Source organism: Vulpes vulpes, chromosome 14 (genome assembly GCF_048418805.1).
Source record: "Vulpes vulpes isolate BD-2025 chromosome 14, VulVul3, whole genome shotgun sequence".
NCBI lineage: Eukaryota > Metazoa > Chordata > Mammalia > Carnivora > Canidae > Vulpes > Vulpes vulpes.
Genome location: NC_132793.1, coordinates 88090210 through 88105199, shown reverse-complemented (window position 1 = coordinate 88105199; position 14990 = coordinate 88090210). Strand labels below are relative to the sequence as shown.

Sequence of the window (14990 nt, the reverse complement as noted above, 5' to 3'; positions counted from 1 at the left end):
AATCTGACAGTTTTCCAGTTATTTTTATCTATAGGTTAGAGGAAAGAGGGGTTGCCAGCACTCAGTAAAAGCAAGTCAGTTATACACACATGTATGTCTGGTTGAACTATAAAATCCGCCAGGTCATGGCCAAGTCTTCAAGGAGGCTTATAGGACAGCAAGTGAGACCACAGAGCCAGAATGCCTGAGTATGAATCCCGACTGCCTTTCTTATCTCATCTGTACAATGGGAATAATACTATTATCAACTAGTATTGCAATTATTATGAGGATTAAATGGGATAATACATGTAAAGTATGAAAAGTGTCTCTTGCACGGAAGAGCTCCAAAGATGGGGCACCTGGGTGGCTCAATTGGGTTAAGTGCCACCTCTTGATTTCAGGTAGGGTCACCATCTCAGGGTCTTGAGGTCAAGCACCACTTGGGGCTCCTCGTTCAGCAAGGAGTCTGCTTGAGATTCTCTCTCCCTCTGCCCCTCCCCCTGCTTGCTCTCATTCTCTCTCTCTCTCTCTCTCTCTCTCATCTGTCTCTCTAAAATAAATAAATCTTTAAAAAAAAGCCTCGAAGACATTAGGTATCATCAGCATTATTATTGTTACTCTTTATATTAAATACTCATAGCCAGTGGCATCTCGTTCCACATAAAGTCACGAATGTCCAAGCATTTTCCATTTTAGCACAGGTATGATGGTTCCCTTGGGGTCTCCCCCACCGCACAGCCCGCATCCACAGCCCCCGTCCATACTGCATCAACCCTGTGGGACAGGTGTCCTTTCTCTTCCCATGCCAGGAAAGCAGAATCCACAAAAGTTTACACCATGTGCTGAAGACACAATGCCAGGATAGACACTTCTACAAAATTTTCAGGGGTCTCTTCCAGAACGTTCTAAAGATGTTTTGTTGGAGCTAAACTGGTGTATTTTAAAAGCCTCTGGGTAGCTGAAGGCAAGACCTTTGTTAAGAAGAAGGCACATCTGAGGGCCACCCTGTGCCTACCTCCGCAGCCCCACACGCACAGAAGATGCTGGTTTTCAGGCGTGCTCTTGAAGGGGCCTCCCCAGCTTCAGCTGTTGTCAACTGACTCGGTGACTCAGCAGGTTTATGATGAGCAAGAGCACTCTCATAAAACACCCCTCGGTGCACAAACAGCCTCATTCTAACTTTTAAAGGCGACGGTGTTGTCTCAACCAGCCAAGAACAATAAATAGCTTCAAGGGCCAGAAACAGGACTCTGACCCCAATGTCTGCATGGTCTTTGGAACTGTGCGGCCATACCCATGTCTCCTTCACGGTTCCGAGTTAATTTTAAGCAATTCCCCAATCACAGCCCTGTTTACAGAGAGCGAACCAAGATTTGCCATGTCTGATGTGTTACTGATGCAGACCTTTTCATGTCTTCTCTTAGCATGTTCTAGTGGCTGTCCTACAGACCTGCCTTGAGAGGTTTCTCTGCTGTGCCCATCTTCATTTCCTCTTGGAGCATTCATTGTCAAGTACCGAAACTACTCGGTCTTTCTAGGAATAGAATTCCAGAGGCCCTGGAGGGGAGGGCACCAGGGCCGCATGCCCAGGCCAGGCTGTGTGCGTGCCAGGGTCAGGGCACCCACAGCAGACCCTGGCCGTGCCGTTCACCTGTCCCTTCCGATGTGTTCCAGCTACCTTCTGCCACACCTCCTTCCGTCCAAGCCTGGCCTGGACACCCACGGCATGCAGCACCCGAAGGCCAACACCATTCAGAGAGTGTTTAAGATGAGTTTTGTTCCTGTCGGCTTTTGGCAAAGGTTTATAGCACGGATGCTGATCAGCCTGGCGGAGATGGACCTGCAGGTAGCCGCAGCTTCTGCGTGGGGGAGGGCGTACAGGGAGCTGTGCCCTTTCGGGAAGCAGAGGCCTTTTACTGGAAGGGCTTCAGCAAAGCTGAGGACCAGGAGGCCAGCCTGGCATAGCTGCCTTCTCTTCTGTCGGCTGGCAGACCCATTTGAGCCATTCTGTGAATCCCAAACCAGCACCTAGCTGGCTCAGAAAACTCATTTTAGGAACCATGGTTGAAAACCAATGCACATCAAAAATCCCCTCAAAGGCTTGTTAGAACATAAATGGCCTGGCCCCCTCAAAGGGTTTGATTCAGGGGGTAGGGACTGGGACCCAGCATTTTGTGTATCAAACCACCGTCCCCAGTGATGCTTTGGGTTTGGGGACCACACTTGGAGGACCATGGCTTTCGAACCATGGTTTTGCCACTCAGGCTGTGCACTACACTTACCTGGGGAGCTTCCAACAGACATGGGCAGAGCACAGGCTGCCCCAGTTAGAATCTCTGGATACACCACCAGGCACTGCGAGTTTTTAAGGCTTGCCAGGTGATTTCACTATCTAGTCAAGCTTAAGAACCACTGGTGTAGATCTTTAACTTGGTCTGGAAGCAATGAAGACCTAATCCAGGGAGTTATTTTCTGTGGATTCACCTGGGGTGGTTGTAAGGCATCCTGGCTGTCCGCCAATGTTAATTTCATGGAAAACAGTAACATGAAAGTAGCATTTGTCTAGAGTGGTGTTTCTCAAAGTGGGATTCCTGGACCAGCAGAAGCAGCCTCACCTGGGAACTTGTTAGAAATGCAAATCTTTGGGCCCACCCCACATCCACTATTTCAGAAACTCCAGGATGGAGCCCAACCCTGTTTTTTCCACAAGGCTTCCAGGGAATTCTGACCCACTCTACAATAATAGCACCCCTGGCATAAACCTGGACTATTGAATAATTGATGTTAAATTCAGTATGAGTTTCTTTTTGCCACATTCAAATTAAAAGGCCCTTATGGAATTAATGACTCCTTGGCTAAATAAAGATATTCTTTGATCTTCCCATATTGCTGAAATGTTAAAAAGTAAAGAGAGCCTGAAAACCCTAACTGCTGTGGCGCATGTGGGCAAAAGAACTTGTTTGCAAGGCCTAGGGGCTCCGTGATGATGGGAAGAGTGGATGCAAGAGCTGGTTCTTCCACAGGTCTGATTCCATCGCTCTGCCCTCCCTTTGAACTTGTCCTCCTGCCATGTTCTAAGTGGGAGGTCATAGAACACAGTGCTGTCATCGTGTGAGGCCTGAGCTCCCAAGTGGGCTCTGTGTTGGGGATGGGGGCCCAGCTGGGTGTGGAGGCAGGCGCCCTTCCAGGCAGCATCTTTCACTCAAAATGAGATGAAAAGTCCCATTGAAATTCAGATGAGGAGAAGGAGTTCAGTCTCAGGAGTAATCAAAAGCGTACAAATTCAAGCAAGGATGAGATGCTGGCCACCTTGCACCTTTCAAAAATCAGCAGAGTAAAGCCACCGTAGCCAGCCCAGAAGCATGACACAGGTTCATACACTGTGGTCAGTGTATACATAGTCTGATTGTTTCAAAAGTGGTTCCTCAATACGTATCCAGAGCCTAAAAACGTTCAGACACTTTGACGGATTAATCCTACGGCTAAAAATGTGAACTAAGGAAATCATTTGAAATCAGAGAATGCTTTACGACTTTTCATGCATCATTGGCCCATTTGAGGGAGCAAAACATTGAAACAACCTATATATTCAGAGAAATGAATGATCTGGAAAGTTACTATAAAATATTGAACTTTGGAAAAATGACTTTTGTATGAGTCTGGATGGCATAGGAAACGTGAAGTTCTTAAAAGTATATGAAATTAGAAATTTAGAAAATTAGAAATACAAAATCAGAAAATACAGCTTCAGCTGGTTTTCCAAACATATACATAGAAAAAGAAAAAAAAATCTTAGGATAAAATATATCAAAATCCCTGCTTTGTGGTAAGTTGTTTTGGTTTCTTTTGTACATTTTTCTGTATTTTCTACATTTTTGTAACAGAGTTTTGCTTGTCAAATCAGGAAAGGTTTGAAATAGGAGAGCCTTTTATCAATCCTTTGGGAAAAATGTGCTCCCAGAGTATTGTGGGGTCCTCTCCAGATAATACAGTGTTTAATTTGGCAACAGGATGCGTGGTGACGGAGGAGGAGGCGGTGGGGGGGGGGGCGGTGGCGGGGGAGGGGGGGAGGGGATGGTTATTTATCACGATGGGGCCAGGCCAACCTCTTCCGAGCTCTGCCCAAGGCCAGCGAGGAGGCTGGAATACTTAAGCAGGATCTTTTCTCTGTCTTTCAGCTTTTTGAAAACAAGAAGAATACTAAAAGCAGGCACAGGAAAGTCACCATTTATAGTTTTACAGGAAGCCAGAGAAATCGCTGTAGCACATTCAGAGTGAAAAGAAATCAGACCATCTATTGGCAGGAAGGGCTCCTGGTCACTTTTGATGGGGGCTACCTCAGGTAGGAATACTCGGGAACCCACCTGACAGGGGCAGCCTGAGGCCATGGGGACAGCCTCCTTGGCCGCCTTCTCTGGGAGACAGTCCCCTCAGGGTCCAGAGTTCTCCCCAGAGCAACACATCATGGCAGCTTGTTGGAAACAGGAGATCCTCCCCAAAAAATGTCTAGAGCACCCCCATCTCCTCACCCCTCCTCCTTTCTCCTCGCAGGACAGGAAAGGTGAGGGAGGGTCTAGTGACCACAGCCCACGGCCACTGAGCTCTGGGATGAGAGCCTGCAGTGGTCACTTAGGTGGTCACTTAGGTGATGCCTGCAGGGCCCTTGCTGCCATCTGGCCCTGTCTTCTCGTCCTATGTGATGATGGCCTAGGTCACACCAGGGATCCTACAGGCAGCATAACAAGATACACAACTTAGCTCCCCTTTTCTGTTTTCTTTACCTTTTTGAGAGAAAGACATCAAGTCAGCTCGAGAGGTTTAATAAATGACTTTTAATCAGCTTCGATAAACACGCAAAGTTATTTCATCTTTACACTGAATTTTTCAAAATATTCTTCAGCTCCATGAAGGAGAAGGGTGAAGTATCCTCTTTGGAGGGCCTGACTTGAGTTTTTCTTGGTGCCTAGTGCTCTCATATAGATGTTCCCACTTAAAGCTCACAGCTGCCAGCTGGCAAACGAGAATCTCATAGTTCAGAGAAGGCGAGAACCTGCCCCAAGGTCCCACTTGGGGGACTGACCCCTGCCTGAACATCCATTACCGCCAAGTCCCCGCTCTGGCCACATCACCATGTTGGGAAGTAGTGGAGGGGACAAGGCATGGTCACATACACAGGGACGCAAACACGGAGGCCCCCTTGACAGTCCTGCAGAGGCACAGAGTCCTGGGGTGGGGGTGGGTGGGGGGTCCCTGGGGTCTGGAGGCACAGAGATCATCCCAGGGCCCCCAACGCCAGATCACAGAGGGCTCTTTGTTTCTGGGTTGCAGTGTGGAATCCTCAGACGTGAACTGGAAAAAGAAAAAAAGCGGAGGGATAAAAATAATTTGCCAGTCGGAAATGAGGGACTTCTCCGCGATGGCTTTTATCACAGACCATGTCAATTCCCTGATCGATCAGTGGTTTCCCGGTAAGAAAACGTTCTGGAACCGAGTCTTTGCTCATGTTAGTATTTCTTTATGAATCAGGGTGGGGCTTGTTATCTGGGGAGCAGAAGTCGCGCTGGGATTCAGCCGGAGGAAACCAGAGAGGTCCTAAGCGCCCTTTGGCAGAATCCTGGTCCCTGGGGAAGTCTGGCAGTGACACGGGGTCAGGAGCTATGGGGAAAATATGGGCCTGGATCCCCATGGTGTGAGGGGAGACAGATAACCCTGGGTGCCCCGCGTGGCCCAAGAGAACCCTCCATGTGAGGTTCACCCGGTCTTGTTTACACAGTGAGGACAGTGCTGAATTCTGAGGGGATTTGACCCTCTGACGGAGATGGGAGACTAGGGAAGCCACACCTGTTGAGGACCCCCATTTTCCTGCCTGCTCCCTCCCCCAATTCCCAGAGGTGATCAACCACCCACATGGCCCTTTGATCAGCTTCTTCATTGACAGTCCACCCAAAGAAAATACTTTTTGAAGTGAAGCTTTTGAGGCCTTCTGTTTGTTTTGCTACTGGAGTGGAGATGAACCCGCGGGGCATCCTGCAAGGAGGAAGCTGTTGGGGGTGGGGGGGACCAGGCAGCCTCCTCCTCGTGAGCCCTCAGCCTCCGAAGGCTGGTGGCCGAGAGAGTGGAGGATGGCTCTGGACTCCAAGACCTGCTTGGCCAGTGCTCTAACCTCCCTGGGCTGCCTTCTCACCTGTGGCTGTCCCCATGTCCTGGGACAGCATCAGGGGAGATGCTTAGAGAGCGCTGGGAGGCATGCTCTGGACACCAGGGTCTGAGGGCCATCCAGGGCTGATGGGAAAGCTGACCTAGAAGGAAAAAAGGGACCCAAGAGTGGTGCCTGGGTGGCTCAGTCAGTTAAACATCTGACTTTTGGTTTTGGCTCAAGTCATGATCTCAGGTTCCTGGGATCGAGTCCTGTGTGGGGATCCACACTCAGCATGGAGTCTGCTTGGGATTCTTTCCCTCTGCCCTTCCCCACCTCTCTCTCTCTCTGCCTCTCAAATTAATCAATCAACCAATCAATCTTGGAAGGAAGGAAAGGAAGGAGGGAAGGAACAAATGAAAGAAACGAAAGAAAGAGAGGGAGAGAGAAAAGAAAAGAAAAAGAATGAAAGAAAGAGGAAAACAGAAAAGAAAGGCAGGCCCAAGAGAAGGCAGTTTGATGTATGAGTTGTGGCAGTCTGGGAATGCTTGGTCATCCAAGGAAGCCTCTAGACCCATGTGAGCCTCCCTGGGCTTTTGTGACTCCCTGCCAACCAGTGAGCCCCACAGCAGGTGCTGGGGAAGATGTGATATGGGCATTAGACAATCGTCTGAGACAGGGCAGCTCAGGAGACAGCACCACCAGCTAGCCAGCAGGATGTGTTTACCTGGGCCTCCAGATAGTGGATGCGCCCACAGGGTTCTAGGAGTCCCCTCCTAACCTGCACAAGGCAGGCCATCAGCTCACCCTGAGGTGCCTTGGAGACTACTTCTTTGCACCTCCTTTCAGAAGCTTGCAGAAAAGCTGTGTGCCTCCTGCCAGGGGGAACACAGGTAAAATGACTAGGTTCTGTCTATTATAATTTGTACTCATTTCTCCCCCTGCATTGCTCTTCTACGAAGGATCATGGTAATTGCAAGCCTTATGTTTCTAATTTTAAGAACAACTCCTTATTGGTTGTGGTTCGCTTGCTGGAGTGTGGCACAGCTCAGACGCAGCCCGCAGCATCCTGTCGGGGCAGCTGTGCAGGAGGGATCCCCAGCCTCTCAGCCGCTCCCCAGCCAGCCCGCTCAGTTTAGGCCACCCACTGTCTGTCCAGTGCATCCCTCACCTTTCCCAGTGCTCGTCTTTCAGGATCTCTCTCTCCAAAAAGGAACCTGAGTCATAGTTCAGCCACTCCCTGGGGTCCAGGCAGGGGCACCCAGACCCCCTCCTACCAAAAGCCCAGATAGCCTGGGTGCCCTTCAGGGACCCACCTTCAGCCGCCTTCACATAGACTGTCTCCTGCTCTGTCCCCACTTAGCCCTGACAGCCACCGAAAGTGATGGGACCCCACTAATGGAGCAGTACGTGCCCTGCCCTGTGTGCGAGACCTCCTGGGCCCAGCACACTGACCCAAGTGAGAAATCAGAGGGGGTGCAGTACTTCGACATGGAAGACTGTGTGCTCACGGCCATCGAACAGGACTTCATCTCCTGCCCCAGACACCCCGACCTCCCTGTGCCTCTTCAGGAGCTGGTTCCTGAGCTGTTCATGACTGACTTTCCAGCCAGGTAGGCCACAGCACCACCCTGCCTGGCGGCCCCTTCCTCAGGTGGTGGCTAGCTGGTGTAGCCACTGCTTCCCACCCAGTCTCCTGGGACTTATAGGTTCCCAGCCTAGGCTGCCCGAAGGGAGCCAGGGGTGCCATTTCGGAGGCCACAGCAGGCCCAGCTGGGCAGAGCACTTGGAGGGGAGCCATTCTGGGTCCCCACCCCATCTTGCCCTTGTATCAGCTGAGCTCCTTTCTGCTAAGCCAGCCATTGCCTCTGATTCCTACTTTCCTGCCAGCTCAAGGTATAGAAGGCAAATTCTCCTCGGTGTTCAAGAAGGCAGTGCTCCCAGGCCTACAGCCTCATTTTCCTGTCTTGGCAAATGCTGACCCTACCTGCTGCCCTGAGGCTGGGCATTTAGATCCCCCTACATCTGTCCTTGAAGTTGAGTCTGCCTGTAACCTGTAACCTAAGATAATGACTGGGGAGAGAATGCCGAGGAAGAGGAGAATGTTTTGTGATCCCATCCAACAGTAAAGAGTTACAAAATCCAAGGGCTGGGTAAAAAGATGGAATCTTCTGTAGTCATGGAAACCAGAAGCTATGACTTGGTCTCCTTGGAGACAGTTTGACCTTGGTGGTTACCAACTCTTTTGGAGTTAGGAAGTCCTGTTGTCGTCTTAGTCAAAGGATTGCAAAGGATGTTATATCTGGCTTCTTGAAATAAAAGTAAACTTTTTGGGGTGTGGGGGGATGGTAAGAATATTTGTATTCTCATTTTTCCAAATTGCCCCCCATCCCCAAAGAATCGATGTTGAATACTCTGAGATATTGTAGATTTGGAGTTCCAAAGCACACTTCTGGGTCTATCAAATTAATAAATTGCTTTCTACATTGGAAGATAGACTCCCCCGCCCAAAGCCCTTTCCAATATCCCCAGTTACCTCACTGGTAGAAATGATGATGAAATGCTGCTCCTCTGCAAAATGAGCTCCCTTTATTCCTAGAACTCTAATGTGAGGGTTGTTGCTTCTTAGAGACCACATGCAGAGTTTTATATATGCATGAACCAGATTTCTGTAGAGGAGGCCCAATTAGGGAGCCCCAAATGTTAAGATTTTCATTTATTTGCTGTTACATTTTACACCCTAGCTGAATCTGGGCTGTGGCATCTACAGTATGAAATCTGGAAAGGCAGACTGCTTGTCCCCATGGGTTTGGATCAAATTGCAGGCTGTATCATGGTTCTTAACTGAAGGTACTTGGCTAGTAATTGAAAAGCCCAACAGTGTGGACAGGATTCCCAATCCAGCAGAGGCTCTTTGGACACTTGAGCTGTGCCCCCAGCAGGGGCCCTGAAGCACTGCCCTCCTCGCACTAGGAGTTTGGGTGGTTCGGGGTTGGGGGAGTGGTTACTTGGCATCCAGGGAACCCTGTCCTAGGCCCCATGTTTATAGGATGCCCTAAGGGATCGCCAGCATTCCTACTGCTGCTCCCGGTGGCCATCCTGGGAAGCTCCCAAGTGCCCATGCTGCCCAAGCAGGTGGTTTTGGCAGTGGGTGCTTGGAGAAGGGCTCAGCTCATCTGCTATACCACCACGGGCTTCAGTGGAGGCAGTCGCACCTGCCTGTAGTGTAAAGCATGCAGTTGAGCTGTGCAAAGTCTGAGCAGCTGCAGAATCCATTCGTGGAAGGCATGAAAAACAGCTGCCTAGTGGAGTCGGCCTGTGGGGCCAGGAGGACTCCAGTGGAGGCACCTGGCATAGCCAGCTGGTGAACAGCCCAGAGAGGCTTCAGCAGAACAGGGGGAGGCCCTGCAGTGGGAGGGCATCTAGACTGCCTTCCCCCTCCCTCCTGTCTCCCATCATCCCTTTCTCTCCCTCTCCCCCCAGCCCTGCCACCTCCCATCATCCCTCTCTCCCTTCCTCCCTTCCAGGAGTGACTTACAATTTTTCCAAAAGCCCAAAAGAAATCTCCCCTTCACCTAAGATTAGAACGCATAGACCAGTGAAGTCTAAAACACCCTGCCCTTGGGTGAAATCCTAGCCATCGGTTGTGCAGACAGTGCTTGTGCCAATCAGAAGCCCTCCATGGCCACTCACCTAACCTCTCACTTAGTAAAAAGAAATAAGGAAACAACCAACCTAGCAGTAAATAAATGCAGTGTGTCTGCTGGATATACTAGCTCTCAAAGCACAGAATCTTTTGGAGAGAAACCTCCAAGAGAATTTGTTTTTTCCTATGCGGGCTACGTTGCAAGGCTCTCCCCAGTGTGAGCCATCATCCGCACCTACAAGGCAGTTACTGTTACGATCCCACTTTATGGAGGAGACCCAGGCTTGTTGAGGCTACACAACCTGTCCAAGACCATGGTGTATCCTGGATCTGTCTGACTCCACAGGTGGCTTTGAACTGTGACTCCCTGCAGTGGAAGAAACGACCAAGGGTGTCCTCACATCCATCCATCCAAGGACCACCCCCACCCCCACAGGCCTCTCTGGGCAGGGGGGTCAGGGACCAGTTAGGAGGCTTGGTCTGACCTCTATGTGGTATTTCTGGCAGGCTCTTCCTGGAGAACAGTAAGCTGGAGCACAGCGAGGACGAGAGCAGTGTCCTGGGCCAGGGCGGGAGCGGCACCATCATCTATCGGGCCCGGTACCAAGGCCAGCCCGTGGCAGTGAAACGATTCCAGATCAAGAAATTCAAGAACTTGGCCAACACCCCGGCAGGTAAACAGGGCCCCATGTCCTATCTTTTCAGACATGTTCTCCCAAGGTCGTCACACTTCCTGCCACCTTGGGGAGACTGGATGAGGACGGTGGATGAGGCGAACAGAGGCCCCTGAGCAGTCGACCTGCTTTGTTCCTGGCAGGATGTGGAATAGGTCTAAAGGTCATGCTGAGCAAAGCTTAAAAATTATCTTGGGAGACTATTTTCTTATCTAGATGTTAGCCCCCAAGAGTATGGGCCATCCTTACAATTTCTATCTGCTCCCTGGCTAGCATGGGCCTGGTACCTGGTGGGTGCACACTCAGACCTCAAGTGGACCCCTTACCTTGCAGGACCCCTCTCACCCATCTCCACTAAAGAAAGGAAGGTGGCACCCCAGGTGAATGCATGGGAAAGCCAGCCTGGGTGGCTTCTCCCCCACCCACACGAGGGACGGAACACCTTCTTGCCTTGGCACATCCAGGTCCACACACCACGTGCAGCTCAGAGATGTTCTCTACCTAGAGCAGCCCATCAGCACTTAACACCCAGCTAGTGTGGGTACTGGGCGGCCCCCTCACTTCCAGGCAGCTGAATATCACATTTCTCACAGCCCCTGGCTTAGCATGTTCCTCTTTAGGATCATTAAGGTAATTTACATTCCTGGTGGAAAAATCAGAATCCTAGAGCAATGGAAAGAAAACAGATCAGAAAGGAAGAGACAAATTGTTACTATATGAATGACTTCCTGCACAGAAAAATCCGAGAGATTCTACTGTCAAAAGTGAGAGCCAGTAAGTTTCACAGCATTGCCAGACGTGAGCTCAACCTCAGAACTCAGAGCGTTCCCATTTACAGCAATGACCCATCACTAGAAAATGTCTGCGTGTGCAATTATACCATAAAGTACTGAGGGATAATTAATGTATACAGTTCAGTTTCATTCCCATTGAAGTCCTAGCAAGGGGTGGGGGTGCATGTGAGAGAGAGAGATCTCACCCACTGATTCTAAATGCACGTGAAATGACAAAATCCCAAGAACAGCTGAGAGTCCTATAGAGGGAGACAAAGAAAAGAGGCCTGCCCAGCAGATGTCATGACTTATAACCCTGCAGATGTGAACCCTGCAGAGTGTTCTCTGGGGCTCGGCCGGGCCCGCCAAGGGAGCAGACACAGCCGCGTGTGTGGAAAGCTGGCACACGGCAGAGGTAGCATCATGAGTCAGAGGGGAAAGGCTGACGGGGGCAGCCCGGGTGGCCCAGTAGTTTAGCGCCGCCTTCGGCCCAGGTTGTGATCCTGGAGTCCCGGGATCGAGTCCCTGTATGGAGCCTGCTGCTCCCTCTGCCTGTGTCTCTGCCTCTCTCTCTCTCCGTCTCTCTCTCTCTCTCATGAATAAATAAATAAAATCTTAAAAAAAAAAAAAAAAAGAAAGAAAGAAAGAAAAGAAAAGAAAGGCTGACAGGTCACTAATCAAGGCCAAGACTTGGGTCAGACTTCACACCATAGTCAAAAATTCATAATGGGTTAAAGACCCAATGTGAAAAACAAAAGCTTTGCACTAAAAAAAAAAAATAAATAAATAATTGGCCGGCCTCCACACAGATCTGACACAACTGATGCATTTTAACCGCCAAGGGTTTTTGCATGCCGTTTAAACCTCCATGTTCAAAAATCCCTGATTTTAAAATCCAAATGCAGGGGAAGAGACACAAGAGGACCCTGTTTGGTGACCTCAGGGCCAGCCACAGACCCGGTGGGTAGCATCTTGCCCCTCCACTTGGCAGGAGAGGCCCCTCTGGGGGACTTGGGCAGCCACCTTCTAGGGTTTACAGCGCAGACTGGAAATTGCCACCCCTGCCCATAGACCTTGCTCCTCTGGCCTGAGATGACCTGTCACAGGCCCATGGAAGCCCTAGTTTTTTCTGTGGCTGAAGAGAGGGTGCTGATTCTTTCTGCCTTTGGGGGTCCTGGCTGCTGGCAGGGAGTCAGGTAAGCAGTAGCAGCCAAGCCCCCAACATCCCCGCAGGTGAGCAGGACTCTGGGTGACACTCAGGGATGCAGAACTGGAATAAGCCACAGCAGTGACCCTCAAGTGGCCAGCAGGAGGGTGGGGTGGGATGAGATGAGAGCTCCAAGGGGAACAGGAGAGCAGGGACATGCGCAGCTCTCCATTGAGGGAGCAGGAACTGCCCAATGTGTTGGGACCAATTTAGCACTCAAGGCAGAGGGACTTGGTATCAGCCCAGAATGCCTCAAGAATGCCACCACTGGGGGCCAAATTCTGGGTGACAGTATTGCAGCCCCTTTTGTATTAAGTGCCTTAAAATATAAATGCTGCTCCTGCCAGCCCCTCAAGTCCCTGTGGGGGAGCTCTGAGTGTGGCAGGAGTGGCCCTAGAGGAGCTCCCAGAGCAGGTGGCGCAGGGCTCTGCATCCCTTACCTCCCTGGGCAGCCCTGATGGCTGTGCTCCCCCTGCAGACACCATGCTGAGGCACCTGCGCGCCACAGATGCCATGAAGAACTTCTCGGAGTTCCGGCAAGAGGCCAGCATGTTGCACGCCCTGCAGCACCCCTGCATCGTGTCACTCATCGGCATCAGCATCCACCCACTCTGCTTCGCCCTGGAGCTCGCCCCCCTGGGCAGCCTCAACACCGTGCTATCTGAGAATGCCAAAGGTACCAGCCAGGCTGAGAACTTTCCAAAGGGGTGGCTCAGGGCCCGCCCACCCAGATACAACCCCTGGGAGGCAAGTGAGCCCATGGCAGGCAGATCAGGTGCCAGGGAAGCTGTATCCCTGGGAGGTTCCCTCCTTCTGCCTGGCCTGGCTGGCTGGGCCAGAGCACACCTGCCCCACAGTGCACACAGCCAGCTCCCTGTGGGTGAAGAGAGTCACTTCACTAGGTCTACACTCTGAATGGTGCTGTTGCCAAGGCTAGGGAAGCTGATGGTTTAGAGTCAGATGGAACCAGGTTCCAAGTCCTGGTTCTCTGCCATCATCCAGTAAATTAGGCCTGTAGAAGGAGTATGATAATAGTCCCACCAAAGAGGCATTTGAGAGTCTTAAACAAGGCAACCAGGGGGGTCTGAATAGCAGCCTGGTGCCTACAAGCCCACTGGCCACATAAATCTCTCCATTCCCCAAATGCACACCTGTGTCCATCATCATTCAAAACTCTGAAACCCTGAGGTTGGCTTTATCATATTTTTTAGTGAAATTTTAAAATAATTTTCCTTGGGAAATAAATAGGGAACTGAATCCCTGACAGAAAAAGAGCTGACAATGCGATGCTGACAGGAAAGAGGTAGCTGTCTCTTGACTCAGGAAGAAGAAACATCATTAAACTCAAATTATTTCTCCCTCAGTGGAAGAGAACTTTTTTTTAAGTGAAGATCTTATATCCCCAAACTCCCCCTCCCCTTGACAGTATAACAACCTTGGCCGGTGATGAACTCTAAGAATTTTGAATCTTTGCCCTTTTAGTAAGAACACCCACAATTCCATGAATTACCACAAATGAAAGCTAGAACGATCAGTGTTTCTATCCTAAATATTGTTTTACATCAGAAGGTCATTCTCTGTCTTCTATGGCATCCAGCAGGGAGAATAATGAGAAATGTCTGTAGAATATAAAGCATCCGAGGAGAGAGAAAGTCAGAAAAGACAATTGTTGTAATGATAGTTTGTTTGTATTTTTTCTTTGCAAAGATTCTTCCTTTATGCCCCTGGGACACATGCTCACCCAAAAGATAGCATACCAGATTGCCTCTGGCCTGGCCTACCTGCACAAGAAAAACATCATCTTCTGTGACCTGAAGTCGGACAACATTCTGGTCTGGTCTCTTGATGTCAAGGAGCACATCAACATCAAACTGTCGGACTATGGGATCTCAAGGCAGTCATTTCATGAGGGGGCCCTCGGCGTGGAGGGCACCCCTGGCTATCAGGCCCCGGAGATCAGGCCTCGCATCGTGTATGACGAGAAGGTACCCACACCCCAGCCCACTGCCAGCCCCAGGTCCCTGGGAGGCCAGCCGGGCAGGCCTGTGGCACCTGCAGCTTCTCAGCTCCATTCTCCCAGGCATCTTCCCTCCCTCTCCTGTGCTTGACCGGGGGGAGCTCTGGCTTGACCCAGAATTGCACAGGCATCTGGGCCCACATCGCAATGTCAGGATTAACTTCTCCTTGGCTTCAGGAACAGAGAATTCGGCAACCTCTGAATTCTCTAACCTTGATTCAGAGACATAGTCAAGGTGGTACACAGTGGACGATGAGTCCGGGCCAGAAATGAGTCTGGATTTGTGTCCCAACTCTGCCATTTAGATGTATAAAGTGGGGACAGTGGGCCAGCCTCACGGGGGCTCAGGAGGAGCAGTCAGAATAAGGATGGCGGAGGCTCCTGGCCCATAGGTGCCGTTTGCAAGGCATTGCCCGAAGTGAACAGCAGACGTGTTGAGGCAGCACCACCAACACCAGGAGAAGAGAGGGGATGCTAACATGACAAACGTGGGCTCCCCGAGCAGCTACATGGCCAGCCTCAGCCAAGATGATGGCTAAATATTTACCTTTCCCT

The 14990-nt window shown here is 50.6% G+C and overlaps 1 protein-coding gene across 4 annotated transcripts in view; it reads left to right on the top strand.

Annotated features, from left to right (window-relative positions):
- The window catches only part of LRRK1 (leucine rich repeat kinase 1), a 118994-nt gene that overhangs the window by 87164 nt on the left and 16840 nt on the right, over window positions 1-14990 (top strand). For all 4 annotated transcript variants that reach the window (XM_026001863.2, XM_072737117.1, XM_072737118.1 and 1 more), the window contains exons 20-26: window positions 1657-1828; window positions 4161-4324; window positions 5311-5450; window positions 7482-7731; window positions 10272-10438; window positions 12897-13094; window positions 14126-14403. In XM_026001863.2, the coding sequence (XP_025857648.1) occupies window positions 1657-1828; window positions 4161-4324; window positions 5311-5450; window positions 7482-7731; window positions 10272-10438; window positions 12897-13094; window positions 14126-14403 (1369 nt within the window). The remainder of the gene's footprint in view (window positions 1-1656; window positions 1829-4160; window positions 4325-5310; window positions 5451-7481; window positions 7732-10271; window positions 10439-12896; window positions 13095-14125; window positions 14404-14990) is intronic.